At 37.5% G+C, this 18,374-nt stretch overlaps 2 protein-coding genes across 2 annotated transcripts in view; one reads left to right on the top strand and one right to left on the bottom strand.

The window, feature by feature from the left end:
- Positions 1-3,068: 3,068 nt before the first annotated feature.
- On the bottom strand, positions 3,069-13,446 carry Rpn5 (regulatory particle non-ATPase 5). Its single transcript, XM_071692372.1, has 9 exons — positions 13,308-13,446; positions 11,481-11,710; positions 9,874-10,091; positions 9,463-9,622; positions 7,993-8,129; positions 6,834-7,058; positions 5,985-6,144; positions 4,535-4,612; positions 3,069-3,634 (listed from the first exon to the last, which is right to left on the bottom strand). Exons 2-9 carry the CDS (start codon positions 11,703-11,705, stop codon positions 3,410-3,412), a joined length of 1,428 nt encoding a protein of 475 aa, XP_071548473.1. The 5' UTR covers positions 11,706-11,710; positions 13,308-13,446; the 3' UTR covers positions 3,069-3,409.
- A 1,335-nt stretch (positions 13,447-14,781) lies between these two features.
- The window catches only part of LOC139765155 (uncharacterized), a 346,502-nt gene continuing 342,909 nt past the window's right edge, over positions 14,782-18,374 (top strand). Inside the window, exon 1 of the mRNA XM_071692359.1 lies at positions 14,782-15,453. The gene's annotated coding sequence lies outside the window, so the exon portion shown is untranslated. The remainder of the gene's footprint in view (positions 15,454-18,374) is intronic.

The raw sequence follows: 18,374 nt of genomic DNA, 5'->3' as shown, positions 1-18,374 counted from the left end.
AAATGACGTTCATATAACAGTGGAAAGTGGGATAAAATCATGACGAAAAGTCGACTCGCTTTCTTTCATTGTTCGAAATGTTGCCATAATCACTTTTCGAATGATTTTCAGTTAAAAACACTGTTGTATTACAATAATATTCGATCATAATTGACTTAAATAATATACTTAAATGCAAATATACAATATTTTTGCTAAAACTAGTGTTTCTGGCTCAGTGAACCTCAGTTTATATGACATAGTGATTTTTAGCAAGGATTTTTTTTAAATGACTTTTGTATGCCATAAAATATGGGGCTTTATTACCCAAATTTGTTGCTCCAGTACCCTCAAAAGCTTGGGACAACCTGTACACTTGTCATATCATAAATTAATGATTTCTTGGTTAAGATTCAAGGGTCAACTTGTACACAAGGTAGACCTATAGACAAGTATATACAGTATCTTCTTGGTCTACCTTTCTTCACTCAACCTTTACATGTGCCCAAACCAATTCAACACATTCTGGTCAGTTCTCTGAGAGTGCTTTACCACAAACCTTTCTCTTACACTGTCATTTCTTAGTTGATCAGCCCACCTCACACTTCACATCATTGTCTGGCATTTCATTTCCATTATGTCCATCTTCTTCCATTCTTTTGCATTCAGGGCCCAACCCTCACATCCATCCAACACTGTTGAGACTGATACCTTCAAATATACCTATATTTACTTTGACTATGACATCTCTTTCCTCACACTCTTCAGTGCACCCAGGACCTCATCATACCTTATGACTTGCTTCAGCCACCATAGCTCCATCCATTGCCAAGTCCACTCCCAGGTATCTGAAATACTCCACTTACTTCAGGTCCTCTCCACTGATCCCTCTTGTCTCAAATCCCTGATGCATCCCATCACCATAGTTTTGTTCACATTCACATTCTCAACTTTCTCATTTCACATACACTCTTCCAAATGCTGTTACCAGCATCTAGAGTTTCTTTGGTGTGTCTGCCACCAGAGTCATATCATTTGCATATTATTCCACTTTCCTTACTCCTTCCCCTCCCAAAAACCCATCATACTGTAAACTTACTTCTCATTCTAAGACCCTTGTATTCACCTCCCTCACCACCTTTTCCATCAAAAGATTAAAACAACCATGGTAACAGCACATCCTTGACATAGTCCCACCTTCACTGAGAAACACTCCCCTCTCCTCCTTTTTTACTTGCACACATGGTATCTTCCACAAGGCTTCTCAGTCAACCATGTTATGTTCATGCTTTGAACATAGTTCCCTTTTTTCATCAAATATTTTTTCACAAATTCTTCAAAACAGACATCTGGTCCATGCATCTTTTACCTCTCCTCATGTCACACTGCCTCCCCATTCAGATGATCTATGTATGCCATCACTGCCACCACCATCTCTGTCACCACTCCACCACACACCTTACTGGATAAAATAAACAAACTTAAACCTCTGCAGCTAGTTAGGGGAAAGCATTGATGAAATATACAAAAAAATGAATTACACAGATCAATGTATTAGATTAGCATAAATCTCTTTCTGATGTTTTTGTACCCTAGTATAAACAAGTAAATGTGTCTCTTGAGTTATAACTTTTACCAAACTCATTATGATTATGTAAGAGGGAATCTTGTAATTAACCTACTGTTTAAAAATCTCAAGTTTTGTTACTGAAGGGAGGTGTTGGTGCTGTTGTCCCTAAGCTGAAAAGTTTTTCCGTAGTGCTGTACTTGCAAGCCATGGAGGTTTAATAATTATTCTTTTTATTTGAGATTTGTGTTATGACGCACAATAGCTAAGTATGCTATTTGTACAATTCTTGCTTTGTTCCTAAAAGCAAATTAGCCACCTTTGTAAATAAGAGTTTGTGAAGTGTATATGTAAAGAAAGTTCATAAAACTGTTTAAGCCTAAAGATGTACTATATTGAAGAAAGTGAATAAAGCCTGACATCATAATTTAACTTCTCCATGTTGCCTTTTAATACTTTAAGCCATGTTCTTTTGGAAAGTTTTCCGCTAGTTGAGGCATATTCCGTTAAACATTCTTATTTTGATCTTGACAGGAGCAAGGGTATTGCCATTAGAATATTCAGGTCTTGCTCTGGCTCAAGCTGGCCGCCATTAAATGGTAGCACCTTCATTAAAGGCCTCCTCTTGTTAAACACAAGAAACTGTTTGTTGTCTTATTCATGTCACCTTAGATAGTTCTATATATCAAACTAATTTAGTTGAATGTATTCTGATTGTAAATATGTGGTTTCTCTGTTTCAGTGTTTATGCACAGCTAATTAGGCTTTTGTGAAAGAATAACTTTGAGACTGAGAGGAATTTTTCTGTGGACCTAGTGGTTTTACTGAGGCTTTAGCTTTGTATTGAAATCTAGATATGTCTTTACTACAGTTGACTGATGATACCATTAGCACAAAGAAAGATTCCTAGTGTTTCAGTTGCACATATAACACAATGGGGAAGGGTACAGACCTGGCATATAACATACTTCTATTAGTGGCAAATTAACAAAGTTTTAAGCACTGGTTTTAATTATTTGGCAGATGTTGAATTGTTGCCTCAGGAAAAAGCTTTTAGAGAATCAGTAATCCATTGGTGGTAGCAATGAAGAGACAAAGATGTATCAGTCATTAAAAGTCAACAACACGATAAGCCAAGCTCACATAACACATTAAATTTAAATATTCTAGCTGGAACAAATTTCGACAACTCAATTTTTCTTTGATTTTTTGTGATACTTCCCATCAATTTGTAAAACTGATTTTTTTCATACACATTTACTTTTATGGCAAGATTGAGGTAGCTCTCATCCACCCTCTGGCTGTCATGTATAATGCATCAAAACCAGAGCCCTACAGACCTCTCCAGGTCTCCCCAACCACATCATATGCCCCTGGTTCAGCCTGTTGAGTAATGTATACCACTTTGGATTTCCACATTTCCTTTATCCCTCCAGTGCCATATGGTTTTCCCCTCACTGACATAGAAAATCTTTTAAGCTGGCAGCTTGTGTTAAAGTAAGGAAATTGAAAATTGTAGTGATTTACATGTATTAATATTTATTTAAGAAATATAATAATTACAATACGATATAATCGTGCAAATTTTCCTTGTGTTTTCATTTACTGGTAAGGATAACACCTCTACAAATGCATAAATATTCAACCAGCCAACACAAAAAAAATTCCTGAAAGAAGGTGTTAAAAAATACTTTGTATAAACAGTGTTTGAGATGGCTAATATTTTACATTACATGACAAACCATGTTGAGGTGATATGCTTTAGTTACATTCTAGAAAATACATTAAAAAAAAATTATTTATATTGTCCTCAGTATATTCTGACCATCCATATTGCTAAGAGGCACTGTTATGTGGAAGCTATTATTCCTTAACGGTCAACAAATGCTTATGGACCATTTCTTCCTTGTTGATTAGATGCGTAGTTTTGTTGACAAGTGCCATGAGATGATGCAATGAATCAGACCAGCTATTCAAGAGCTGGGAATGTTCTGGAGTTGTGCCAAAGTTGACTACACCCTCTAATCTGTCCATGCGTGCAATTACTGTTCCAGACACTACCAGTTGACACAAGAATTCTTCACTTTCCTAAAATGAAAAGACATGACATAAGTCAGGTATAAAGCATCAGCTAATGTCTGAAATACCTTATTTCTTAAGAGGAAAAGGGCAAAATAAGTTAAAGCAAGCAGATATGAAAGTGTAAGGATAGAATGTTAAACAACTTTTCAAAACAGAGACAACCTTCTAAAATATTTTTGTTTTATGGTAGATGAGATGACATAGACATATGAATGCCCATCATAGCCATCTCATATACATTATGCATATATGTATATGCATACCATAGATGATAGCAGGCTCTGCCTGCAAAAGGTTACAATGAAAGTGAAGGGTCACCTTCAGTGAGGCAGTATCATTGGGAGTTCAGTCTTATCAGAGTTTCTCACTTCAAAGGAGTCCATGCTTACCTGCTACTTGTAATAGCACAGCCTTGGGCTGCAGGTGCCTTTAGAAAGAGGTCCTGGGTAATACCAGGACTCATTTATGGATAGTGATCCTTGGGTAATTAAAAATAACATAGATAAACACATACTATAATAATAGTACATGATATGGCTCTTGTTACAGATTCAAGTGAGAAACTGCATAGGCTGGTGTCTAAGTTAGACAGTGTGTGAAGGAAGTAAGTTGAGGGTTGAGAATGAAAGTAAGGTAGTAAATAAAAGTTACTGAGACAGGTTGGCTGGAGTGCGAGTTTGAATGCAGTGACCCTGGAGGAATTGGGGTATTTCAGGTACCTGGGAGAGGTTATGACAACAGATAATTAAGGAAGCTTAAAAGTGAATCACAGGGTTAGTGACACGGCAAAGCGCTGTAGTGCACTGAGGAGCGTGTAGAAGACATCACTGTCTGCAAGGGCAAAGACTGGTATGTCTGATGATATAGTATTTTGCATCATAAGCTATTAATATATATCACACCTACCTTCACTGAGAGATCCAAAAGCTCTGCCATCCTCTTTAAGTGGATCCTAGTGTAGTACTTGGCCATCATACGAATATTCTGCAATGTGATTAATAAAATAAACAAGTCTTCCAGTGCCAGATTGAAGTAGGTAGTTTGACTGGATAAACATCAGGGTCAATGCCCACAACTAAATAATCTGGGAATATCATCAACAAGCATCATATACAACATATATGCATGCCTGATGATACCAGATTAAACCTGCAGGTGGGTATATCACCAGTGAGAAGTCATCTTCGGTGAGGTTGTATCTATAGTCGTTACTGCAACGGGTAAATCGAGCTGGGGTGATGTCCTGTTAATGGACTGAATCAACAGGCACATGAAGTAACTGAGGTAATCATGTAAAAATCTACAGGACCTGGTTGTGGATTGGGGGTTCTGGTTTTGGAGCATTACACATGGCCACTAGAGAACAAATGTAAGCAAATGAGGCCGTTTCTTCATTTGTTCCTGGTGCTACCTAAGAAACAACGAACTCCTGAGTGCTCTCTCTCTCGTACATTCCATCCATATTCTCAATTAATTGATTCTTTTATTGGTTTACTAGTCATCAGGAGAGCCATCTCATATACCATCTATTCATCTTGCATATATCTCATCACTTGGAGAAGTTTGCAAGAAGACAGCAACTTTCCAAGAGCTTTCTCTGATACAATTTAAGATCTAGCAATTGGAGGAAACACTCGGATATTGGCTTCCATGGTGTAGAGGTTAGCGTTCCAGACCATGACGCATTCACAAGCCATTCAGGGTCGAGTGCATAGGTTCGAATCCTGGTTAAAGCAGTTGGTCAACCCAGCTGTTCATCCACCCCTAGGGGTTTGTCAATAAAATGGGTACCTGGCTCAGGTTAGGATATATGTATATGTCTGTGTTTATATATGTATGTATACATTGAAATGTATAGGTATGTATATGTGCGTGTGTGGACGTGTATGTGTGTGGGTTGGGCCATTCTTTCGTCTGTTTCCCTGCGCTACCTCACTAACACAGGAGACAGCGACAAAGTATAATAGATAGAGAATAAATGAAAATAAATAGTGTTAATGGGATGACTTTACAACTACATATGACTCTAATGCGATTTGTAAAGTCAAATGTATGCTGACTTTCACATCTAACCATCTTTGACAGCTACATATGACTCTAATGTGATTTGTAAAGTCAAATGTATGCTGATTTTCACATCTAACCATCTTTGACAGCTAGCACTGACTTAATTTACTATAAATGGATTAGTGAGCTACAACATTTCTTAGTCATAAATGAATCACTGGCCAATGAAAAATCTCAGGAGAAGAAATTTGAAACAATGTGTTAACCATAGTTCACTAAAACCACATATACTTGCTGGTGGCATATATGTATGTAAAATACCATGCAAACACTCATCAAACAAACTTACGTGCTCTACCACACGATCTTTGAGCTTCTTCCATCGGTCATTGCCATCCTCGTTGTTTGGAAAAACTGATGTGGCGTCTGACCTTAATTCTGTCTCATACACATCACACAGCCTTGACCATTTAATCAATTCTGCGGTCACAAACAATTGCAGGAGGTCTCTGAAAATTTGAAAATTTCATAATAATCCTATAAGGGCAATGAATTTTAATATACATGAAAAGCTTGATTATCTGGCATATGCCAAACCTATGCACTGCTTGATATCACAATATGATAGTTATGAAACTATAATTTTCAACAACATATTTATGTACCTACTTCTGTAATTATCAAATATGATGTTTCAAACAATGGTAAAATGAGAGACTATGTCTATACAAGTCAATTAGCAATGTATCTTCTAATGATTTCAGTTTGGACCAGTCTCACAGTATGGTGTTTAGCTGCTCCACTTTAGGTTTAAGTCAGTAACAGCTTTTACTGTTTCTGCTTCAGAAAAAAAAAAGCCTAAACACCAATAAATGAAAACCCAACATTGTGCTCTTTCATTAAATCAGTATGCCTCTAACTTTTCTGTGGTATAATTTGCTTAAGTCTAACTCACTTGTCAGAAGGATATCTGTCCTGTAACACAGTATCATAAGTGGATACCATAAATGTAAAGCAGAAAAGTTCTACAGATAATATCTGTAGTACCAGGCCCTGAAGACTGGTAGGGATAGTTGTAAATGCCATTGCAAAGCACACTGGTATTAGGAACTACATGGACATATCTCTTACATACCCCACCATTTGAAGAAACAGTTAATGAAAGAGCAAAGCTCTGTTCATCCTACATCAGTCTTACCTATACTGAGGAATATCCTCAAGTGTCTTGTCCTCTTTGATTCGATGAAGAAGATCATTTTGTTCATTATCATAAGGAGCCAAAATTATATAAAGGACAACATGCTTCAGCACTCGCTTCTTTTCTCCTTCATTGTTCTGCACACTCTTGGAGTCATATATAGCTCGGTAATGACGGCAAATACTCAAGAAAGAGCTTTCATGGCTGTCAAGTTCAATCATCAGGCTGTAAAGAAAATTGAACTATTAGAAATGTTAAAAACAAAATTCTCTGCTTTATGTGATATAAATGAAGTGCAGTATAATCAAACATCAATCTATGCAAAAATTCCATTGATGCACATTCTACACCTAACATTTTCTATAATTATTTTTTGAAAACTCCCAAAACATGCTGACTCTCTAAAACTTTTACTCCATCACTTGTTATGAAATACATAAATCATATGATTCATGGGCGAGTAAATTTTACAATGAAAAAACTTGTGCTAAACACCGTCATTACCACCCGGATCAAAATGCTTTTTTCATCTGCCATTCCTTAACTTTTCCACTTACTTTAAATAAATGAAATTATTTACAGACAACTCCCAGTATCTACTTCTACAGCTTTTTCATGGGAGTCTATCCAAGAAGCAAACAGTAGTCTTCCTAATCATTTCCACCATATAAACTGAACAATTACAGTAAAATGACATAGCACATCTCTGAGGACTCTTCTTTAATATCGAAATACTAGCTCAGTCCTCTTCGTCTGATACACAATCAAATTCTTTCACTGCTTCTGATACACCAGAGCTCTTTACACTCAACAAAATGCCAAATGCACAACCTACTCTCAATCATTCTATCAATCATACACAAGATTGCATGATGGGTCTTCATTCCCATTCTACACAAGATTGCATGATGGGTCTTCATTCCCATTTTACACAAGATTGCATGCTGGATCTTCATTCCCATTTTACACAAGACTGCATGATGGGTCTTCATTCCCCTTTTCTTTCACTTAATGTTTGGGCTTTCTTTCATTTTCCATTTAATCATTCTTTCAGACAGTTTACCCTGTGGATGAGCTACACATCTATCAGTAACTGAAAAATCCAATAGAGAAAATAAGGCTAATACTGAGTAAACTCGCTAATACTGAGAAAACTCACTTGTAGAATTTAAGCTTCAGATCATCCACTTCTTCACTATCAAAGAACTTAGTGCTGATCTTCTTAGAAATAATTTGAGTGCGGACGAAGTCTTTCTTCAGCAAACATAAACGCATCTGCTCCAAAATCATTTCAACCTGGTGGGTACATTACAAATTTTAGTCTAAAACCACCTGTAAACGTCAATTGACTGTTTAACACTCCCAAAATAAAGAACAATTATCTTAAATAAGATTAAGATCAAATGACTGTCATGAGACGTCACGACATAAAGTATGAAAGTAATTATCTTCATTATTAACAATTATAATTATTAATGATAAAACAGCTTTGTAAATGAACTGCTAAATTTGCTAAATACAAAAAACTATAAGAGATGATCAAAGTTGCCACTGAAAGGTTTTAAGAAATGCATCGTATAAAAACTTACAAGAAAGTAATGCATCTTATCCAATCCTAGTCACAACAATCTTACAATCATAAATGTATCATAAGGATTAGCACCCAACTGATTATAGTAAAGGTCAGCTAGAGTGACCTTTCTTTATCCAATCACTAACCGTCAATGACCAACCACCATGTATACACATGCAAATGTTGATTTTTCTCATACAGATTCAGTACAATTTCAGAGTTATGCATGATGTCACAGAAGAAATCAGTATCCAAAGTGGTGGGAGCTGTTGCCTGAATTGGGTTACAAAGCTGTTGTACTTGAGAGTGTATATGGTGATGTTATTTAGCAAAGATGTCTGTTGCTGAGGACACGTGATTGGCTGGATGATAGGCATAAATGACAGAGGTGTAAGGGAAGTTTTTGGGATCACGCTTTAAATTGGGTATCCTTCATTGTTAAAGAATCTTGTATTGGGAAGTAATTTTTAGTTGATATTGGGGATACAATGCTTTTTTCTGGTGTGTAGCTGGATAATGATGGGAAATAGGATACACTCTGATATTACGCAGAGTTTCATTTTGTGTTCCCTGAAATATACAGATGTTATTTTGACTTACTGGGGAAGCATACCCTAACTAACTGTAGTACAGATGATTTGCTTATCTGTTGCATTCAATGATAATATTTGTTGTCCAAATGTGACACATTCTAATCATTCTTGCTTATAGATTTTGCATCTGGCCTTAGAAATAATGTTATATACATGTTATATGAACCTCTTATATGTTTTGGATGTGATGTCAAGAATAGATGAGCTCTTACTGAGCAATGTCGGTTGACTGAATAGTGTGAAATTTGAGTATATGCTGGATTCATTTCTGTCTGTTGTGACAAGAATTACAGATTACTTGGTCGGTGATGCTGTCCTGCAGTTGCACATCAGCCCAGGAGACAAAATCTATGGTTTGGATGTCTTGTTTAACTGTGTTTGTTGATCCTTTTGCTCTTACTTATAGACAGTGATAATACAGGAGGGGGATTTGTCCCCTGAGGCCTACAACAAAGATGCCTACCTTTTCTTTACGTTCCATTGAGCCAAAGGTTTCAACCTGTAACTCCTGCAAGATAGTAGCAGCCTCAGTAATGTCACCTTCAGTTTCCTTCATCATTGCCAATTTATGGGTGAGCCGTGCACGTTCTACTTCCACGTATATTTTGCCAGCAGTCACCGTCCTGTTGAAAAAAAAAAACATGACACCCAAACCAATATGTCTCATCCCCAAGCTGCACCTCACTACTTTGCTTATTTCACATTCCATCTAAACTTCCTCCTTTCACACACTCCCCTAAACTCCTTTCATGGGTATGTGACGGAAAAAATTTAAATCAAAGCTTAGGGTGTGAAAAATTATGAGACTTGGTAACTGATTGAATACAATATACGAGGGAATACTGAGTTGGGCTGGACAGTAGATTTAACATACCTTAATGTATCCATCAACTTGAGTTTAGCATCCTTGTCAGGAGTCTTGTCCACATACTCACAACACTTCTGAACCATCTTTGTGACAGCCATTTTAATTTGGGATCTCTTCTTAGTGAGTGTAACAATTGTCTCATTCAACAAGTTCCATTCTCCTGCTTCAAAGCAAATTTCTACTACAGCAACCAGTACTCTGCTTGTCGAATGTGCATCAGCTCCCTGTTGACATAGTTGAGAAAAATCAATTGTAAGTCTTATTGCTTCAAGCCAAGTTATCAGTTACAAAATTTACAACCTGTAAACCTCACAATATCACTCACACATTATATTCTTCCATATGGTAAAAGCATAACAAAGGATTAAGAAAAGTTTAAAAAGGGTACTGATACATAAGCATAAAACAAAACATTCCATTCAATATACGGCATATATCTATATACTATTCTTTCTAAAGTATTTTTCGCACAGATTCTTCAAACCACACACTTCATCCATTAATACATTAGTACAATCTAGCTTGAATATCTTCTTTTCAGCCTAATATGTCAGACCAAATTGTATATGCTATATAATGATCAATCCCTGTTACTCTCCATTCTACTCATGAACATTTTCCTATTTTCAAGTAAAGTATCAATAAAACTTTCCATAACCATGTTCCATTTCTGTTTAAAATACTATGTAGTTTTCAATTATCAAAAATTATGTTCTGAATTCACATATGGTCCTAAAGGATTTCCTCTGTTTAAGAGTACCCATATTTCTATAAGATATTGTATGCTTCCATAACCACTTAATGCAGAATATTGGTTCAAAAATAAAAGCAAAGACAAGGAAAAATCTTATCATGAGCAATCATATCCTACACTACAAAATATCCTTATCATTTGTCACATTCACCTCTTCCCTACACCCACACCTAGACAAATTCTACACTTAAATTCATTCTATTTTTTGTTGCTCTTACAACCTCCTTGGATTTCTTTTACATCAATAATTACATCTGCAAATTTACCTATTATTAGTACTGTCATTCCCTCAGTGTCTCAAGTTCATTTAACCTCAGAAATTAACCATACACATCTTCAATGCAAGTCCTAAACCATTCATTGTGTAAAGAAACTTTGAAGATAGGGCATGGCTACATCATGCATTAGAATCATTAATATGCACCAGTATGCATTGAACAAGTCTGTTCAATAGTACTTGTCAAAAACAATAACTTGTTGTTATCAATGCAAGTGCTCCAAAGCTTGCCTTTCATTTAACTGTCTCTGAAGAAGGAGAATAAAAAATAAAATCTCTCCAACTGTACCATGAATTCTATTACCATTCAAAAGGCATAAATTAACTGCATAAATGCACCTTCTGAGGGAATTAAGTTTAAAGAACTGAGGTCCCAACCCCATAATCAAGCAAAGAGCGAAGATATATCACTCCCTAGGTCAGACTTGTTATCCAGCTAACTAATGAGATGACACTAAAGTAAAAGTAGTACTCATCAAGGCCAGGTCTTGAGTAAAACATAGGAAATAATAAATTAAGAGAAATACTTGAAGTCCGATTTAAAGTTCACAGAAAAGGATTAATGTGGTAGTTGGTACTCACTGTTCTTGTTTGTTTCTCAAGCACCATTAAGCTTTCCACTGCCTCCTGTACTCGGCCATCTTTAGCCATCTGCTGAGCTGCCGGTATCTTGTCATCACATGTAGTTGAATAATCTACCTCCATTTTGACAAGTCTCCCACCCTCGGTGATTACATTACCCAAATTAGCTTCCTCAGTGGTTCCCTCCACTGGCTTCTTTTCTTCTGTCTTCTTTTCTGACGACATGATGGCTGCAAAAAGACAAAGAACTTATGTCCACAAGTTTAAGGAGGAATCTTTCTGCAACATTCCCACAAAAAAAAAAATAAATGGCAATCCAAGGAAAATTTCCTATACACATGACTGGAGCAAATTGGAGCAGCCTCACCATAAAACTAAATAAACTCGCATACTTCATAAAGAACAATTTGATGTGAGAAAATAAAGGTTCATATTGTATTTCTTGAGAACAGAAAATGGTATTCAAAGATATGCATTTTAATTTTTTGCATCCAGCACAATTTTCTTTACAATGTGGGAACTGGCAGGGAATGCTATAAGGAACTATGGGAAGATGTGTAGTGAACTAAGGGAAGATGTGTAGTGAGTGTGTGAAAACTAAAAGAAAGTGGCAGTACATTTGACGCATCAAATGTCATCAGGTATGAAAAAGTGCCTGTCTCTGACCAGAAGTCATAACATTCAACACTAGAATAATAACAGAATGGAAAGAGGCACATGTTTATATTCTAATGGGTTGCCGTTCTCCATCTGATGTACTAAAATTTGTGATACACAGTTTCCTGTAAGGAAGTGCAAGAATAAATTAGTCAAAATGGGGTAATGCAAGTCGATGGCCAGAAGGGTAACTAAGAAAACTAGTGAGCAGCAAAAGATGAATATATGAATATTCTTCCTTTATAATTCTGGCTAATTGGAGAGTCATTATAGGTATAAATAGCTCATTTGCATATCAACTACTTTTCTACCAATACATGACCCTTATCACCATATCATTCAACAAAATATAATGATCTAAGTCATGTTCAGGAATTGTTACTGCAGTCTCTACAATAGCATTACACTTACACTGCATGAAACAATCACCTGTGCTCAAAGCTTATTAAAAGGCATACAAGACCATTCTAGATCATTTTTACTTACCATAATTGCAATAATTAACCCCATATTTGACAGAATATACATAACCCTCCTTCCTATAACTTTATCTAATATTGTTCAATAAACCGTATTCTTAGTATCATGCATCACAGTCGTTATTGAATTCTCCAAACTATTAACTAACATTGAAGATTATAGTCATTTAATATGTAAAGTTATTAAGGGGGCATCAATAAAATGACCTGTTTTGTGGCGGTGAAACTTAAAATGATGATCTTTATTTCATATGACGTCAATCAGCTGATTCAACTGTTTCTTTGGGTTAACTGGTGGTCCATGCTGAATATACAAGTTAATTTACCATACAACATATATATATGAAACTACCTATGTAAATAACAGCATGACTAATATCACTCGCTGACCCCAAATATAACTTATCAGACCAGCTGACCCGAAACAGCTCTGAAGATGGGTCATTCAGGAATTCTTCAGTCATAATACACTGCACGTGGACATTTTGATTGATAAAGATATCAGTATCCCTCTACAACCCCTTACTTAAAAAGTTATTCGTACATGAACTATAAAATGATCATCCACCTCGGGTCATGATTCTGTCTAGTTGGACGTAACGTTAGGAAAGCTATTTTAACTTATAAAATTCTCCATCTTACAATACTTTTATCTTCATCCTACATCATACAACACTGAAGTAATACGTACCCTATTTTATAGTTCCTGTGTATGCTTCTGAATAACCTTTTCTTCTCTTGTTCTACGGCAGATCAGGTGATAGACAACTCGCCGATCACCCATATAAACAACTACAAAGCACAAACCTTCGACTTTCTTCATTTGGTCACTATAATTTGATCATTTTGAGAACTTTAGGAATCCTATAAAGCCTTGATAGATTATACTGAGTTTATCTAATTGAATATATTCAAAGGTTTTGCCGTAAATATTGGAATTTGACAAAAGAAGTCGACAGAATATCGAGAGCAAGTTAATGTCGAGTAGATCTATTTTCATACTTTATAAAGTGAAACCATTTTGAATTTATGGTCTTAATTCTTTTATAATTAAATTAATCTATCTGATGATACTTTTTTCATTACTTTCACCTATACCACTTTACCCCGGTTAAATTATTGTCTCTATTGCATGACATGGATCTTGAAATGCCCATATACTTGGGTTAAGTACAAATAAATTTTCGTTTCCTTGATTAGAACTCTATGAATGTATGCAACGTTTCTTAATCCTTTCAGTGTCATTTTTTTTCATATAGTATTTGCCGTGGTTCAATACCAAGCCATAGCCTTTTTCACATTACACCTTCCTTAAATACATGAAAGGATTACAGGTTCTTTTGAAACATATGTATACCTTTCTAGTCATGCTGTTCTAACGCAGGATTTTCAGGAACCACTGCTCTGTTATTATTTGAATGCCTATGAATTCCACCATGAGACAAGCTATCTTCGAAGAACTTAAGGGGTGGAAAAGACAGAGAATATATCCAGAAATAAACAGGTATGTCCAACACGGCGGACTGAGGGAATTGGCTTGATGGAAGCAACTCAAGACCCCTCGCAATCATGTATGTATTATGGAAAGTATAAACGTATATTTATCTAAATCTTTATCATCATCATGCACTTTATCATCATTATTGCTGTCGTCTTCATCATGAAAACCTGTGTCATTATTTTCATCATTATCACTGTCTTCAGTCCTCTTACTATCCAAAATGTTTATAACTGTCGCTGGCAATATTATATATAGATGAAATATGTGTATTTCCCTCCCCCTTACTTTATGACCAACCCATGTCATGTCATGTCAGGGAGGGACGTGTCATGACCAACCTGAGCGTGACACAGTACCCGCCTACGTACACAAACAATCGTAGCCTAAACCACTTGTTTGTGTTTATGTTTACGTTCGTATAGGACCCATCCATTGACATATATATTTATCTAAACCCATCAGCCAGTTTAAAAAAGTTTCACAATATCACCTTAAGAATCAAGGCATACTCAATTATTCTTCTAGTTGCCCAAATGAATGATTGAGTGAAATGACTGAAAGTAATTTTTAAAGGTCTCGTTTCATAGCCCAACTACCGGAGGTATGGTACTGTGTACACATGGTCACATGGGTCAGTGCTACAGGAGGCTTCAAGGAGGAAGGTGTACACTCTCAGACTGTGTGTGTGACAGGCCGTCGTAATTCGTGGATAACAAACGCTAACATGTTACTATAACACCAGTGCGTCGTTATATTACGGGAATAGCATTGTCCGATTGGTTGTTTATCTTCTAATAAGCGACATTACGATCAGACGAGTTTATTTGAGCATAAGGTCAATTTAACTGCTGGAAAAAAATTAATTTTTGAACTTAACATCCATTCAACATCCATTCTTGTGTGGGTCAGTGATTAATGAACGATATAGTGGAAACATTACTGGATTATTATGATGCATTTTGAAAAGTAATGGACTTCCGTGGTGTAGAGGTTAGCGTTCCTAACCGTGACGTATTCGCGGGCTGCCCAGGGTCGAGCGCAATGGGTCGAATCTTGGCCCCGGCAGTCGGTCCACAATCAACCAAGCTGTTCATCCACCCCTAGGGTGCCTGTGCCGTCTCAGTTAACATAAAGAAAATAAAAAAGAAACGCGGAAATAGTGATTATAATGATCAGTGTATACAGTAAAACATCATTATGAAACATTTGAAAATGATGTAAACAGAATTGAACATTGTGGAACTTGCTGGAAGCCATGTAAGGTGATTAATATTGGGAGTCGCCTCACTTGACTGATTATATCTACGTCCCCTACACTCATGCTGGACCTAGGAAGGTAAGTAATATGATCACTTAACATAGACGTGTTTGGCCATGTTTTTTATATGATTATAGGCGATATACCGAGTGTTGTTGTTTGGCCATAATTTTTCAACTGATTATATACTTGAGGTTATAGCTTGTCAAAATGAAGATAGTAACTGTGAAGCCAAGTTGGGTAGCATCATTGGTTTTACGGGCAAAATGAAGGGTTATAGGCATGTAATATGGGCTTTGAGGTGGTGAAAAATGACCATCAGAGCAAAATCTATGATGGCAGGGGGCGATTCCGATGGTTTCCACGTAGGGGTAAAAATATGACTTCCCTGGCGAAAGCAATAATCTTGAGAGAAGAAATAAATGGATTTTAGGGACATGCTCCACGGCTTCATGGATGGAGCCAGTGGTTTTCAGGGGTGGAATCAGTGGTTTTAAGGGTGGGATCTGGTTTTAAGGGTGGAATCAGTGGTTTTAAGAGGATTCGGTGGTTTTAAGGGTGGAATCATTGGTTTTAAGAGTGGTTTCAGTGGCTTTGAGGGTGGATTCAGTGATTTAAAGAGTGGAATCTGTGATTTTAAGGGTGGAATCAGTGGTTTTAAGGTGGGAATCAGTGGTTTTAAGAGTGGAATCGGTGATTGTAAGGGTGGAATCAGTGGTTTTAAGAGTGGAATCAGTGGTTTCATGGGTGGAATTAGTGGTTTTAAGAGTGGAATCAGTGGTTTTAAGGGTGGAATCTGGTTTTAAGGATGGAATCAGTGGTTTTAAGGGTGGAATCAGTGGTTTTGAGAGTGGAATCTGGTTTTAAGAGTGGAACCAGTGGTTTTAAGAGTGGAACCAGTGGTTTTAAGAGTGGAACCAGTGGTTTTAAGAGTGGAACCAGTGGTTTTAAGAGTGGAACCAGTGGTTTTAAGAGTGGAACCAGTGGTTTTAAGAGTGGAACCAGTGGTTTTAAGAGTGGAACCAGTGGTTTTAAGAGTGGAATCAGTGGTTTTGAGAGTGGAATCAGTGGTTTTGAGAGTGGAATCAGTGGTTTTGAGAGTGGAATCAGTGGTTTTGAGAGTGGAATCAGTGGTTTTGAGAGTGGAATCGGTGGTTTTAATGGTGGAATCAGTGGTTTTAATGGTGGAATCAGTAGTTTTAAGAGTGGAATCAGTGACTTTAAGGGTGGATTTAGTGGTTTTAAGGGTGGAATCAGTGGTTTTAAGAGTGAAATCTGGTTTTTAGGGTGAAATCAGTGGATTTAAGGGTGAAATCAGTGGATTTAAGGGTGGAATTAGTGGTTTTAAGAGTGGAATCAGTGGTTTTGAGGTTGGAATCACTGGTTTTAAGGGTGGACTCAGCGCCTTTACGAGTGATATCAGTGGTTCTGAAATCAAATATATAACAAATGGTAGACTCGGTAGAACTGAGAGGAAAGTACGTTTAGCCAGTGGCAAATTTTTTTCGTACATAGGTGACGTCAGCAGTGACCAGGAGCCATACTCCCAAATATACTTGATTATCTGGTCAAGTCACCTGTTAGGTCCTGCGAGAGGCATTTTACTTTCCATATCTTAGTATCGTGAATGTTAATGACGTCTTTTTTGAGATATAACGAACATTTCCCTTGATGTTATCTTGTAAGATATAACGAAGTATGTCCTCACAACACGTTTTCTCTCATCAAGCAAAGGATTTGTCATGTAGTACGTGGTTCTCATCCTAAAGTGGAGCGTTTCAACCCTAACAGGTTTTCATGTTCACATGATTCCAGAACCTTGTAAGTTAAAAGGAAATTTCGGAAGGTGAGATATGTTGAGGGAGAACGTCGCACACACACACACACACACACACACACACACACACACACACACACACACACACAGGCCGCTGAAGATTCTAACGTTGCTCTGTGAGTCTTCTGAAGCCCCCTCTTCCCCTTCGTCTGCCTCGTCGTCAGCAGCGGGTGAAGGCTACGCATGTACACCCCCATACGTGAAAGGGGGTTGTGAATAGTGACGCCTGGAAGTGATACGTGATATCCAGACGTGATGATAGAACTGGTCTCTTCCTCCTGACGAAGGTGATGGCGTGCCCCGAGAGAGAGAGAGAGAGAGAGAGAGAGAGAGAGAGAGAGAGAGAGAGAGAGAGAGAGTCGCTCAGGATTAGCTTTGACATAACATAAACATTTAAAGAGAAGAATGGGCTACTGACGTTGGGGTGGGAGAGCAGCTTATCTTTTCAGGCTCAAATAAGCTTATAGAGCGAGCGAGCGAGAGAGAGAGAGAGAGAGAGAGAGAGAGAGAGAGAGAGAGAGAGAGAGAGAGGCACGTTGGCAATGGCGGCTGCATATAATGGAGGTGTAGGGTAAACTCTCTCTCTCTCTCTCTCTCTCTCTCTCTCTCTCTCTCTCTCTCTCTCTCTCTCTCTCTCTCTCGGGAAGGAAGGAAGGAAGGGAAGGAGAGAAGGGAATGGCTCTCTGCTGAGGTAGTAGGGCTGATGTGATCCATGGCAGGATGGAGGAAGGACTCTCGCCATAGTTCATGTGTATTTGCTCCAGGTATATTCCAGGATCTTGACCCTAATGTCTGTAGAGATATGTTGTTGTTTGAGCTCCCTTTCCCCTAGGATAAACAGGGAGTTAAAGAACATGGCGTTCACAGCTGGCGGGCCACAGTGGCATTCGAACCCTAATTTGGAATAACGTACAATATCTATGTCACCTAAGTCATTCTCTCCGTAGGTCCCAGTGATGTGGAGTGTTACATTAAACGTTTTCTGTTTCTGAAGAAAATGAACGTTGTCTTTGTGAGGGTGTGCGTGTGTGTGTGTGTGTGTGTGTGTGTGTGTGTGTGTGTGTTTGAGGCCAGAAAAGGACAGGGCACCTTCTGCTCATGTCTCATCTACACGTCCTTCACTGTCGTTTGAGTAACTGGTCAGTGAGCACCTGAGTTAACT

The sequence above is a fragment of the Panulirus ornatus genome, chromosome 53 (assembly GCF_036320965.1).
Source record: "Panulirus ornatus isolate Po-2019 chromosome 53, ASM3632096v1, whole genome shotgun sequence".
NCBI classification, from domain to species: domain Eukaryota; kingdom Metazoa; phylum Arthropoda; class Malacostraca; order Decapoda; family Palinuridae; genus Panulirus; species Panulirus ornatus.
This window is presented reverse-complemented; position numbering and strand designations above follow the sequence as displayed.

Excerpts from the sequence above, each read along its gene's own strand:
- Rpn5 (XM_071692372.1), bottom strand. The coding sequence starts at position 11,705 with ATGTCGTCAGAAAAGAAGACAGAAGAAAAGAAGCCAGTGGAGGGAACC. Across the intron at positions 8,130-9,462 it reads CAATGGAACGTAAAGAAAAG|GTTGAAATGATTTTGGAGCA; the intron begins GTAGGCATCTTT and ends TGTACCCACCAG. Across the intron at positions 6,145-6,833 it reads GAGGATATTCCTCAGTATAG|AGACCTCCTGCAATTGTTTG; the intron begins GTAAGACTGATG and ends TCAAATTTTCAG.